At 45.0% G+C, this 13,638-nt stretch overlaps 1 protein-coding gene across 4 annotated transcripts in view; it reads right to left on the bottom strand.

The window, feature by feature from the left end:
* The window catches only part of FUBP3 (far upstream element binding protein 3), an 89,771-nt gene that overhangs the window by 29,716 nt on the left and 46,417 nt on the right, over positions 1-13,638 (bottom strand). For all 4 annotated transcript variants that reach the window (XM_056860547.1, XM_056860549.1, XM_056860548.1 and 1 more), the window contains 7 exons: positions 13,140-13,211; positions 11,449-11,506; positions 8,395-8,557; positions 6,752-6,850; positions 5,487-5,591; positions 4,840-4,942; positions 4,130-4,230 (listed from right to left, as the gene is read on the bottom strand). In XM_056860547.1, coding sequence (XP_056716525.1) covers positions 4,130-4,230; positions 4,840-4,942; positions 5,487-5,591; positions 6,752-6,850; positions 8,395-8,557; positions 11,449-11,506; positions 13,140-13,211 — 701 coding nt within the window. The remainder of the gene's footprint in view (positions 1-4,129; positions 4,231-4,839; positions 4,943-5,486; positions 5,592-6,751; positions 6,851-8,394; positions 8,558-11,448; positions 11,507-13,139; positions 13,212-13,638) is intronic.

The raw sequence follows: 13,638 nt of genomic DNA, 5'->3' as shown, positions 1-13,638 counted from the left end.
CTGTGAGTGGTCCAAGGTCACCCAGCAGGCTTCACGTGGAGAAAAAAACCTGGTTCTCCGGATTATTTTTTTAATATATAAATTTTATTTTTGGTATCAAAAGGTATACAAAAGGGAAGGGGAATAATGGCGTCAACATAAAGTTTGGACCATACAGGAAAGATAAAAAAGCAGATCAAGCAGATTACAATTTCAATGCCCAGCTATTCAACACTATCTTGTGACAGAAATAAGTATCTAGCTTAAAGAGAAGCATTTTAACAGCGAAATACTAATAATCTTATCAAAAATATAAGTCTACTCTCTTGTTCTATTATGATTATTATAATCAGACCACAATATTCTGTGATGGCCTTTGATAGTTTTGCCATTGAAAATCTATAGAAACCCCTTAGAACCCTATAAGAAACCTCATAAAAGATTAAGTATGACATGTGTTGAGAAGGTTTCCTGCCTTAGAAGGTTGAGAAGAAACTTGCCTTAGAAGAATACAGAAGTGTATTTTACAGTACTCTGGGAACATTGCCAGAGGAATAGATAAAACAACACCTGCTCCAGAAGGGGAAAGTAGTATTGTAGTATTGGAAAACCTTTTCGAATAGAGATAAGAGGCAAGCATCAGATATGGTTACATATCTGAGAAAGGACAATGGTGTGGTTGCAACGTGAAATACAATTTCCCCCCAAAATATGCTGATGCATGAAGAATAATCAGATTATCTACATTATCAGATGTAGAAGGGGCAACAACACATACTGCAGATGTGTTGATAGCATAGATCTGAAGTGTATATAAGGCGGAGAAGGATAGCCAGTACTTCAGAATGTTGTTGCTGGGCAGACTGTAGCTGCACAGACACAGCATCTCTCCATCTCAGAGGCCTGAGATGTAAAACATTGAGACTCTGATCCTTGCGTGTACAGAAGTTCTCTAAGGTATCTTGGAGTATCAAGATCTGGATATTTCAACATATCTTATAATATTCACAGTCTTCTTGTGAGACTGCTCTATTCCTAGAAGAGGATGGAGACCCTTAGAATTCTTATCCTTTGAATAAGAATCTAAGTGCAGTGATCTTTCCATAAATTGGAACACTGAGAGTCCATTGGATTAATGGATTCTTACAAATTAAACCTATTTGGCCTACCAATGCTAAAGAACATCCTGAACACAGGACTAATAGATAGACCTCTGAGATAGCGTCAGAAAGTCCTCTACTTAACAGAGGGACTTCTGAACCTCCTCAGAGTAGAGACCAGAGATGTTCCTGACGGAAAAGGAGACTCTCTGTACTGTGAGATATGCACAATGCTGATACATTGTACAGCGCATACACAGATTTGAACCATAAGTTCACATACAAAACTCTCTACAATTGGCACTGCCAGAGAGACTTTAAACAGCTTTAAGCTAACACATAGTATTTATATATTCAGCATTGCTGTCTAACACTAAAGGAACAAGCATAGCATGTACAAAGACAATGCCTTATCTTAATGATGATCAGAGGTCTTTTTAGCTAAGAATACTGATAGAAGTCTTATAAGGATTCAAGACTTAGAAAATACAGATACTTTGGGATAAATTCATATGTTCTTATAGAACTTAGCTACTTAGAGGTTTGCAGATGACATAGCAAGGTATATTGTCTTCTGTATAATGTTTTAAATGATTTAAGTTAGAATGCTTCTAACCTGATCTTTTCCCAAAGAATTAACCATATTTTGACAGGGGTTCTGTAACTTTATATCCTGAATGAAAGTGCATTGCACTAATGATACTTTATGAGGTATATTCTGACTTAGATACTCGTTTATGGAGGCATAGAGATTGTGAATGATTACTTGCCACTTCTTGTTACATAAACATGTTTAATGATGTCTAGCCTTATATAATATGTTAAGACTTTGCAACCAAAAGCATATATTATATAAAGTAAATAAATGTGTTTTTATTATTCTTATACTCTTGTCCAGTATTATAAATTTATTGGCGTGTTCAAGAGATGTCCTAGGAACTGTAACAAGTTTCTAGGAACCGTTGATTCCGGTCTAGTGTTGTCTCGCTGAATAAGATAAAATATTCCTTCTCAGGAAGGGGTCCTTTATAAGAGTGTAGGCACTTAACGGCCCGAACCGCAACAATTCTTATCATAATTAACCCTCAATATAGTGATAGAATAATTTCCATTTTTCATGAAAGTTCTCATAATTGTTACTATTTATCAAAATAGTCATTTTAGCCATAGCTTCATATTCCATTAGTTTTTCCTTCCATTCTTCTACATCTGGAAGGAATGCCTGTTTCCATTTCCTCACTAAGACCACTCTGGCGGCTGTTGTAGCGTATTTGAATAGATCTTGAAGTTGCAGGGATAATTCTGCTGGTGTAATACCTAACAGCATGTTCTTAGGATCTAGGGTGAGTTTTTGTTAGAACATCTTTTGAGTTTGTGATGTATATCTTTCCAGTATGATTGCAGCTTCAGACAGGTCCACCATACATGGAAATAGGAACCATCTAATGCATTACATTTCCAGCAGGCCACTTGATTTGTTTTATTTGTATTGTGTATCTTTTTTAACACATTTGGTTCTCCAGATTAGAGTCCACCGCTCTTAACCACTACACCATGCTGGCTCTCAAAATACACCAAACTCAAGAATACTCTATGCTGTACTAATGTCTAAACAAAACTGGCAGCATACAAAATAAGCAGTGCAAAAATCTATGCAAAAAGCTAAATACAAATGCCACTGTAACACTGACGCACAATAAATATACTAAATGCAAATGCTACTATAACACTAACACACAATAAATATACTATTACAACAGTTGTCGAACTAGTTATGTTCCTTCATTTTTCCAGTAAGGCAAAAAAAGTTCTTAACAATGAGGAAAAGAGGGCTTCGCAAGAAAGTTTCGTTAATGAGCCCAGGCTGAGTTCAATATGTGAAGTTAGTGGTTAAGAGTTCCTGTAATCCTCTTAGCTCTATTGCAGGAAAGTTACCCACAAAGGCTGTGTATTGGAGACAGAAGACGAATTGGAGTCATTTCGTCACGCCCCCAAGGAGTTTCTGGATTTTTCAAATCTTCCCCAATGCAAAAATTGTTTACATTCATAAATTTTTCAGAGGCATAACATTTTACTGCTTCTCCACTGCCAGAGTTCTGGACTTGTGAAGCCCTCTTTTCCTCATTGCTACAAACCTTTTTTTGCCTTACTGGAAAAATGAAGGAAAATAACTAGTTCAACAATTGTTTTAATAGTATATTTAGTGTTATAGTGGCATTTGTATTTAGTATATTTATTGTGTGTCAGTGTTACAGTGGCATTTTATTTAGCTTTTTGAACAGATTTTTGCACTGTTTATTTTCTCAAAATACACCTATTCCCTCTCTTCAGTAGCGCAAGCAGATGCGAAGCCAGAGCGGCCCAAACCAGTTCGTGTGGAACCCCTGCTTTAGAAGAGGGAGGTAAGATTTAAAGGGTAGAAATGGGAGGAGGGAGGGGAGAAGCTGAATCTTCCACCCATCGCTGTCCCCCTGTGCCCTCCCCCCATTCCATTTCCTTTTTAAAGCAGCTGCTCCCACACAGAAAAGACTGCTGAAAAAAAGTGTGTGTATGTGCAGGGGGGACTTAGTCCCTGTCCCCAACCACTGTGGATTTAGCAGCCCTTTGATTCAAGGGTCTTGCTGCCATCACTCTAGCTTGCAATAGCCAAGAAGCAGCCCCCAAGGCCTTCCCTGCAATGCAAATTGATGGGCAACCACACCCGCATTCCAAACAAGCTGCAAGAGTTTCTGTCCTGTCCGCAGGCTGCAGGCAGCACACCCACGTCTGAACAAAGCTGACGTGCTACTGGATTCTGGTGAACTCTAATCTGGAGAACTGGATTTGATTCCCTACTCCTCCATCCGTATTGTGGCCTTCTCTAGCTCCCTAACAGCGGGCCAAAGTGTTGCAACACTTTGAGGACCGCCATCCTCCCGGATGCGACCACTCAACACATCACAGACACGGCTCCTCCAGAGGCAGAAGCAAGCAATGTGAGGATGTGCCCAGGGCTGTGCTGGCAGCTTCAGCCCTCACACTCTGGAGATGCTGAAGGCCACCCCACTCACCTGAGCAGTGAGAATGAGCTCGTTGATTATGTGAGCCGCATGCTGACACCGATCCGGGAGACCCATGACCTGTGCGACTCTTTCTGGGCTAATCCCATCATCTGTGGAGTAAGAGGAGACAGGAGAAATTAGAAGCAGAAGCAAGCGGTGCTGGAAAGAGGAAAAAAGCCTTCACGGTGGTTTTGCAGAACCCTCGTAACAAATTCTAAAGGGTAAAGTTACAGCCCACCCATATCTACACAGCCACAGGAGGAAGTGAGGCTAGATCTAAGCTGACACTGAGAAGTACCAAGCATGGGGAAAGGCCTGACCCCTCAAGTGTCTTCCTGGGCCTCCCCCTAAATTTTTCAGCTTCTACTAAAAACAGAGCCTTACGGAGATATAAGGACATGCTTCCTGAAGAGAAGTAGCCCCACTTTCCAGTATTATGGCCAACAAGTGCAAAGACATGGGGATGACTGACAGCCTCGGCTTTGTTAGCATATCAGTTTATTTTTATTATGTGCAATAGATTTCCTATTTTGATATGTGCATGCATTCATGTTTCTGCCAGTTTACACTGATTTGTGGTATCTCTTCCCCACAAAGTGTACCCTTCTACTCCACCTTTACTCCCTTCCCAAATTTATAATGGGTTTGCCCCAAAGGAGGGGGAGTGGGAGAGAGAGGGAGACCTCGTTGGCTGCAAACCAACTACAAAGCCTACAAACCTGGTTTAAACTGAATTCTAACGCCAGCATCATTCTGGATTTTTTTTATCATTTCTCCATTTCTTCCTATTACGATTCCCACGGCAAACCTGGGCACAGACACCTGCCAGAGAAGGGAAAGCAGTGAAAAGTGGGGGGAGCAATTGGAGAGACAGTACAGAGACCCAGCTAAGCAGGTGAGAGTGCCACCAAGACAGCATCAAGCAGCACGCTCAGGGACTCAGTGGTTGCCCTCTTTGAGGTGGCAGAACACAGGATTGAGCTCCTGGCATTGCCAACCCAAATAATCTCAGGTTACCTGGAAAAAGCCCTTGAGAGCCACTGCTAGCCAGAGCAGACAGTTGGAGATAGATGGACTCATGGCCTGACTCTGTATGATTATGAGAAAGAGCCACAACTCTATGGCAGCATGCATGGTTTGTATGCAAGGCAGCCCAGCTTCAGCCGCTGGGAACACTCCCATACTCCCAGGCCTAAAGAACCATCGGCAGTCAGAGCAGACAGTGGACAAGTGGCCGGACTCTGTAGTTGTGGTTCTCCTTCTGTTAGTTTTCCCACTAGATGCACGCCAGAGTCCACTCTCCAACCCTGGCCACTGAAAATTCACCCACAGGAAAAGATGTTGCATTCATAAGAAGAGTACACACCTCTATGCTGCCTCCTCCCATTCTGGAGGTAAAGTCGTTGCGTACCCCTCGGAAATCTGCCTGATCTTTCTCGCGGATTATTTCCAGTACCATCTCTCTTGCTTGCTATACATGCATAAGGATGAAAGACAGGTTGAAATTAAACTGTTATATTGCCAGCCCCCCCTTTCCAAATCCTCTAGGGGTAGCAAGCCTTTTGCAAACTTAAACAGAACCTGGTTCCTGGAAGGAAATTCGACATCCGGGACTTTCACAGTTTACATTTTCACAGACTGCCATAAGGCCAAATGCCTGACCCGGCACAGGCAGGTTTAGAAAAAAACAAACACAAAACAAGCAGTGTTTTGGGAATGGAATCCATGAGACCTTCCCCCCACATGCCCCACACCACCTTTCTACTCAATTCATCCCTAATTACCTGCCACCACCCTGCTTCCATGTTCACTGATGGAAAGCATAATCTGAACACAGCATTTACTCCACCAGAATCCCCGTCTTATTTTAAGTGGGGAATATGAATCCCTTTGACCTTGGCTGATGTAACCTCCCCAAAGAGGGGGACTTTTACTGTACTAGTGGCCACACTGCCAAAGATGAAGCTGGCAACACACACTTCCTTGCAGGTACAGGCAACAGGGATTCTACCCACCCCCCCGACAAACAGTGGGGGAAAGCAAAATTCCCTTCCCCATGAAAGCAAGCAAGAACAACAACAACGAAACCTTGCCACCAGTTGTCCCGTCCCTTTGCCCACCTGCAGCAAGACCAGTTTCCCCTCCTAGGGGAATGTTACTAGGTAACAGAATCCACCAATGGTGGCCATACACCAGCCATGGTACAAAAGTACCCCGAAAGGTCTGGTGCTACGGCCAGGCTGGCTCACAGCATCGTATCCCTCCTTCAAAGATGTCTTCCCTCAAGTGAAGACAGCTTCCATTATCTTGAGATTTCAAGAAGCACTGACTAGATAGTTATGTTTTCTTTTTATTTATTTATTTCTTCCTTTCTTTCTTTTTGCAATACAGGGATTTGCACGTCTCTCTGGTTTTCTTTACTTGGCAGAACTCGGTTGGGGAGGGTGCTAATGTAAGGGGGCCAGATGTAAATAGGGAGAGGACTGTTTGGCCCGCAGACCTGAGAGCCTCCCCTCCCCAAACACACACACACACAAGAGAAAGTGGCTCACGAGCACCGCCAACTGTGCCATTATTCCAAATCCTCCTAAAACTCAATCAGCACGACCGCAAATCCTCTTTGATACACACCTGTACTTTAAAAGCATCTCCGGTAATCCGAAGAGGTTTATCCGCTCCAGTCGGTAAAGGGCCATCTTGGATCATAATCATTTTCACGCCTGTTCGTTCCTGCACATGCACCATGCAGACAATGGAAAGCCAGAATAAATGGAATGCCAAAACAGGCAGAAGGCCGTGAAAATAAGAGGGGGGGGGGATAACAGAAGCCTGAAAGTGCTGGTCAATAATCTGTTAAGCAGCTTGATCCACCTAGCCTGTCCCAGTAACTCCATAACAAAGACAAAAATCAGAGGAAAGCTAGCAAGGAAAGACACTGGCGCACCATTTCGCTTCACAGAGAAAGCCTCTTTTAGGACATTTGGTGGGTTCTTTGACTCTCAAAGCAGTCCCCCAGAAGTCAGCTGAAATTCTACAGACTTGCAGATCAAAAGTGGTGCTCAGGCACAGAATTCAGCCTGCGAGCAGCAGCACAAAACACCAAAGCATGGGGCTCATGCCAAAGACAGAATGCTAAACTTAGGCAGACCTGTGTTCTAATCCGACAAAGTTCTTTATGTTCTTCAAGTACAAGTTTACTGAGGCTTTTGTCAGCCTGAAACCAAGCAACTCAACTACAAGATCACCAACTCTTCACTTCCACGGTTTAAATTTAGTCTGCAAAAGCAGAGATGAGGTCTTTTAAGAAGAAGAGTTGGTTTTTATATGCCGACTTTCTCTACCTTTAAGGAGTCACAAACCGGCTTACAATCACCTTTCCTTCCTCTCCACACAACAGATACCTTGTGAGGTAAGTGGGGCTGAGAGAGTTCGGAGAGAACTGTGACTAGTCCAAGGTCACCCTGTTGGCTTCTTGTGGAGGAGTGGGGAAACCAACCTGGTCCACCAGATTAGAGTCCACTGCTAATGTGGAGGTGTGGGGAATCAAGCCCGGTTCTCCAGATTAGAGTCCACCGCTCTTAACCACTATACCACGCTGGGTGCCAGGGGCTGAACCATACATAAAATAGATTACATTAAAAAAAACCAAAATGTAAAGTCACAGGTTAGGTTTGATTCAATCAAATGCAGTCCTAAATAAAACCGACTTCAGATGCCTCCTAAAGATTGCCAGTGAGAGGGCCAGGTGCACCTCCCTGGGGAGGTTTTCCCATAATCGTAGGGCTGCCACGAGAGAGGAAAAGGCCCTCTCTCGTGTACCCACCAAACGAGCTTCCTTGATAGGGGAACAGTCGGGAGGAACCGCTCCCTGTGATCTTAATTCCCGGGCAGCAATTATGCTCTTTTGTTGATGGGTCGGTTCCCACAACTTCTTTTTGCCAAGTCTTCCTCCAATGGAAGATGTTCTTTGGACAAAGACTTGGTAGAAGGGAGTTGTAGGACCTGAACCTATGTTATTGTGTAAAAGTCACATACTCCGATGGTACTGTGGCATACTCAGAAAGCAATGGATTCTGGGTAGGATCTTGCAGATCTGCTCTGCTAGCTGAGGTGCTCTCTGTAACAAAGAGACTTCCACTGTTGGAAATCTCCTACCCTAGTGGAACAGACCCATGTGACTCAACCCTCTCCCTTCAACCCACGCTGAGAATATAATGCACTCTTGTCTGCAACAGCATGCTGAGCGATGGAGGGAGACACGATATTCCACCCACCTGCAGCTGCTTTATCGTCTCTCCACCTTTGCCGATGACCAGGCCCACTTTGGATGCCGGGATAAGAATCTCCTGGATCGTGCTGTTGCCGTCCACGTCGTTGTGAAAACCGGGCCCATTCCGACAGCGGTCCACAATCTGTCCCAATAGCCGCTTTGCTTGTCTTTGGAAGGGGGAAAAAAGCCGTAAAGAGAAAACTCAAGGGAGAAAACAACAATTAGACTGCACTCTTCCCATCTGCTTGGGTCTAGGTGGAAAACAAATCACTGGGATGCAAGGACTTTGGGAGAGAAGAGAGAAAGGAGGAGGAAAGAGAAACGAGAAGGTAACTGGTGGTCACTATGGCAACTTGGCATTTTGGATCAGGCTTCCTCGCTTGTTTATAGACTCAGTATTTAGGGAGATGGACAAAAAAGATGCGGTGCCACCTCAAATGCAATGTTCTCACTTTGCATTTTGGAAAGACCCTTCCACTTCACCCACCCCGTCAGGCTTTTCCCTTGCTGATTTCAACCCCACACACATACAGCTCTGAGAAACTCCCAGGGTCCCTATTTGGACAGAGCTTAACTGCTATCCTCTAGGGAGGAGACTAGGGAGAGGAAGGGAAGATGCCCATTTGGTCTACTGCTGATCCAAATGGGCTAAAAGATGGTAAATACTGGCCTCAGGGCAAAATAATCACTCTAAACCCCAACAGGAAGTCTCTTTGTACTTCATGTTTGCCTGGCTAACGCTGGTGGCTGGTGCAGTATCAGGAAGTGCCTTTGAAGAAGAAGAAGAGTGGTTTTTTATATGCCGACTTTCTCTACCACTTAAGGGAGAATCAAACCGGCTTACAGTCACCTTCCCTTCCCCTCAACAGACACCCTGTGAGGTAGGTGCGGCTGAGAGAGCTGTGACTAGCCCAAGGTCACCCAGCTGGCATCATGTGGAGGAGTGGGGAATCAAACCCGGTTCTCCAGATCAGAGTCCACAGCTCCAAACCACTGCTCTTAAACACTACACCACGCTGAGTCTCTTTGGTTGATCCTCTGACTATATTAACTAGAACTGAGAGCCAGAGGGCCAAGGAAGACACAGGAGGCTCAGGGCTAGTCTCTCACAGGGTTCTGGCAGGGATAAAACAGGAGAAGGCCTGAGCACAGACACCACCCCAAAGCTTCTTGGAGAGACGGAAATAAACGCACTCAACTCGAATAACTGGGGCCAGTGATCCTAGCTGGAGTACCACCAATCTAAAGTAAGGTATGAGGGTCATCCTCAGACTGCACAACAGTACCTGCGCGGGACCCCAGAGCCCTGGGGTGGTTTTGCACCTAACATTCTACGGCTCGGTATGGATGAGGCCGGTCAAAACCGCAGGTCCACTGCAAAGGCCACAGGTTTTCCTGCTCCTGTGTAGGAATCTCCCACCCTCTTAGATGAATGTACAATTCATGCTTCCTGCAGCCCAGGGTGACCTCCAGAGAACTAGAGACATTCTCCCAGACACTCCTGTGCACAGTAGTATTTTGTTTTAAGTGTCAACCGCTGCACATGTAGAACAGCATAAATCCTTCTCTTTCCCAGCCTCAGTTTCCTGCCTCGCTCTAAAGAGCCAGATCTTTAAGCAGAAACCAGACCAGTGGGCCAGTGCCTCTGTACAGTACAGGCATAAAAATATAAGCATCCCCCCTCCCCCAGCAGGCACACACTTATATTTTAAAAAAAGATCTTCCAGCTTTTCATTATTTTTCATCTTGCTCCAAAACATCCATTTACTGCAAAGGGTGGGGGGAGAACCCACCTCAATATGAGCAAATAAAATCCCCATATTGCTTGCCCTATGACATGCACCTGTCAATCATACTTATTCTGCTTCAATGCTTGTAGAATTATGGCCCTACAAGACCTTCAAATGCAGAAGCAAAGCAGATTTTTAAAGCATAACCTCTAAGGCCTGAGAATCTCAAGGGTTCTTCCTTAATTTTTTTGAAGCACCAAATGAAACTCTTTAAAAAAAATAGAAGATTCTGGGATGGATTTGGAAAAAACCCACCTACCCAAAAGGCTGGGGGACAGAAGGAGCCGCTCTGTTTTGTTAAGTGGGTTCCTGTAAGCCTGAGGCTCATGGCTCCAAGTCCGAGAGGGGAGGTCCTCAAAATAGCTTGGGAGAGGCAAGCTCAGCTCCTGGGAAGGGGGAGGGAGGAAAGACTGTCCCTAAAGTTTCTATAGGGCTAGAGAGAGAGCAGAAACCCCCCGCTGGGCTGCTATGTGGTAGGATCTTACAAGGAGCTTGGGGAGAGCCAACAACACCTGGGCGATGTTGCGCCAAACCCAGGGTGGTGAAAGGGGATTATGGACACGCATGGGCCAAATGAAAAGATTTGGGTAAGTCTCAGGCTGGGGGGGGGGTGGATTTTTGCTGCAACACTACCCAAGTTTATTCAGGTGTTGCTAATGATAGCATTCTTGAGCATTCCCTTCCCACATTTAGGTGGAAAGGACGGTCAGTTCAAAAGAACTGGGAAGATGGGGGGGGGGGGGGCGGCGCTAAGGGCACAGGAGACATTCTGAGCAGTCAGGGAACCCTGTCTTGTAAATAGCCAACAGCAAGTTCTCCTGTGGCGACTTCCATATTTGCTCCAGGTGACCAAAACAGAAAAGATTCTACAAAGCGCCAAGAGAGCTTTTTTTTGGACTATTAATGTAGATACTGGTAGAGAAGATTTCTCTGGAGTGTCTCAGTTTTGTGTCATTATTTACAAGGCTTGGGTAATCAGACAGGCCTCAGACGCCCTAAAAGCATATTTCTCCACAGACCAGCCTGAATTAGGAAAGGGAAGGAGGAGGGTAAAATCAAAGGCAGCTTTGGACAGGTAAACTCAAGTCAGTTTAAGAGGCTTTGGAGAAGAGCGATTATAAGGGCCAACCTTCATTTGTAGAGGGCTAAATGGGAGCAACAACATAGAGAAGAAAAAGCATTAAGGTGTGTGTGGAGAAACAGGAGAGGAAAGAGGAGAGAAGGGAAAGATGGGGCTTAAAGCAAATAATACATTTTAAAAGACTCACTCAATGCTCTCTGGCGTCCCAGTGAGCACACAGGGTCTCTCGGCCATCCCGCCACTGTCTACAAAGATAAAGAAGAAGATGAGGCGTGCATGGGGCCGTCCCACAGTTCTCAAGCCACCACTCTTCCCCAAGCTCCCAACGTTTGTTTTAATTCCGATTTACAGCCATGGTTGCAACTTGTGCATGAACCGAATTTGAGACTGGCACCATAAAAAGCTCAATTCTGCACCTGGTTACAGATTGTGCAAAACAGGACTGTTTGCTTAAATGCTTTTATGTTGTACAATTTCTTCTGCTTCTTGTTGCTCCAGGGAAAGAGGACTCCATGGGGTGCTGAAGCCAAGACTCCCCCCCCCCCCCGACAATCTCAGCCGGACACCTTTCTGCAATCAGAGATTTCGGCAGGTACTAGGCCACCTTCTACTTCACTAACTCCTTGGAGGCTAGAAAACTGTGCGCCGGGATGCTCAGTTCTGCACAGCAGTGGAATGCCAGGCTATCAGGAAGGAGGGGAAGGAGCAGTTAAGAGTGCATGTTCAGAATGTTGCAAAGTGCGCTAAGGATCTTATGGTCGAAAGACAGGATATAAAAAGCAACAAAACAGACAATGCACTCACGGGACGTGGCAGGCGCCCTCATAGAAGAGCCAGAAAGGAGAATGCCTCTTCCATGATGGAGCTTGCTGTCTGAACTTTTTGTAAGTTTTTAAAAAATGTAAAAGGAATTGCTGTGTAGTAAATCAAAAGGTGTCCTTTTCGGTGATCAAAAGATTTTTAAAAATTGATTCAACGATGCAGGCATTTTCCTGTTATTTACTTTAAAATAGCTATATTCTGCCCCCCTGCTATCCAGCTCTTTAGGCACTGAGGTAAACACTTTCAGCTTCATTTATGCACCTGCATCAAGCATCTACACACCCTCAATGAACAGGAGGACTGGCCCTTTAAATTTGTCAGTGGCCTGTTGCCCTAGAGGACAGCAAGCAGCTGGTTTGTAGCACTTGCTCCAGCACCATTTTAACTTACCAGCTGGCCCTTGCCAATGACGACAGGAGGAGACAGGAGGGCAAAGGCACCACCACGCACCTCCTTCTGGATCAGAGAGCTGTCCCTTCAGCTTGTCACCTAGCCCCATGTTCCAAGAATCTAAATGTTCCATGGGGAATTTTTTAAAAGACTTTTTTCACTGCACTTTGAAATTGTGTCTTTCAAACCTGTTCTCTCCAACCACATCTCTTCTCACTGGCTCGTTTATTCTGTGTCTCTGCTTTTTAAAATGAAAACTGGTGTATTTATTAATTTTAATAGGACCTGCCGCACTCCATGCAAGTTGCTTTCAGAACTCCAAACAAGAAGAGGATTACAAATCAGACTCCATCAATCAGAAATGACGTTTGCAGCAACCACTTAGAGATGCATCCTGTTAGGCAAGACCCAGCATGCCCCTTTTAGCCGAATCAAGCGGCAGAGCTTTTTCTGGGCTGTACCATTTCATGCTGAAGATTGCTGAAGGTCATGCTTGAACTCTCCAGGAGAACAAACCAGTTCAGCTCTCCCAGTCTGGCTAGGGCCAGTCTCAACCAAAGTCCTGGGCAGACGTCCCAAGTGTATTGCACAGCCAAAGGCCAGCAGTCACAGTGCAATGGCAACCTACTCCGCAGGCAGACAACAGAAGGGGGAAATATCTCGTACCTGGAGCAATCTGAATTTTGCAGCCCGACTCTGCCTGGATCCGGGAGATCTGCTCGCCACCCCTGCCGATAACTGAAACAAAATCCAGGATTTAACTATCATTGCTTTCAAGAGAGCAGAATGAGTTTGATTTCAAGAGCAGGCAGGCATGTTCCAGGTTACAGCTGTGCATGGAATGTGGGTGTAGTCTAATCAACCCTGGCTCTGAAGAATGGGTAGGAGGAGATGTATCTTGACCAATGGCTGCCCCAAACCCAGTTCACCACAGTAGTGTCTGCCGCTCATGTGGAGAAGTGGGGAATTAAACCCGGTTCTCCAGATTAGAGTCCACCGCTCCAAACCACCGCTCTTAACCACTACACCATGCTGGCTCTCTACACCACTAATAACAACAACAATAACAATAATTCCTGAAGTCACCATGTGGTGCCGCCTTGTACCGAGCAAGCATCTTGGTCTAGCTAGCACTGGCTCTAACCAGCCAGTGAGTTTCTATGGT

This window comes from Euleptes europaea, chromosome 14, assembly GCF_029931775.1.
Source record: "Euleptes europaea isolate rEulEur1 chromosome 14, rEulEur1.hap1, whole genome shotgun sequence".
In the NCBI taxonomy this organism is placed as follows: domain Eukaryota; kingdom Metazoa; phylum Chordata; class Lepidosauria; order Squamata; family Sphaerodactylidae; genus Euleptes; species Euleptes europaea.
This window is presented reverse-complemented; position numbering and strand designations above follow the sequence as displayed.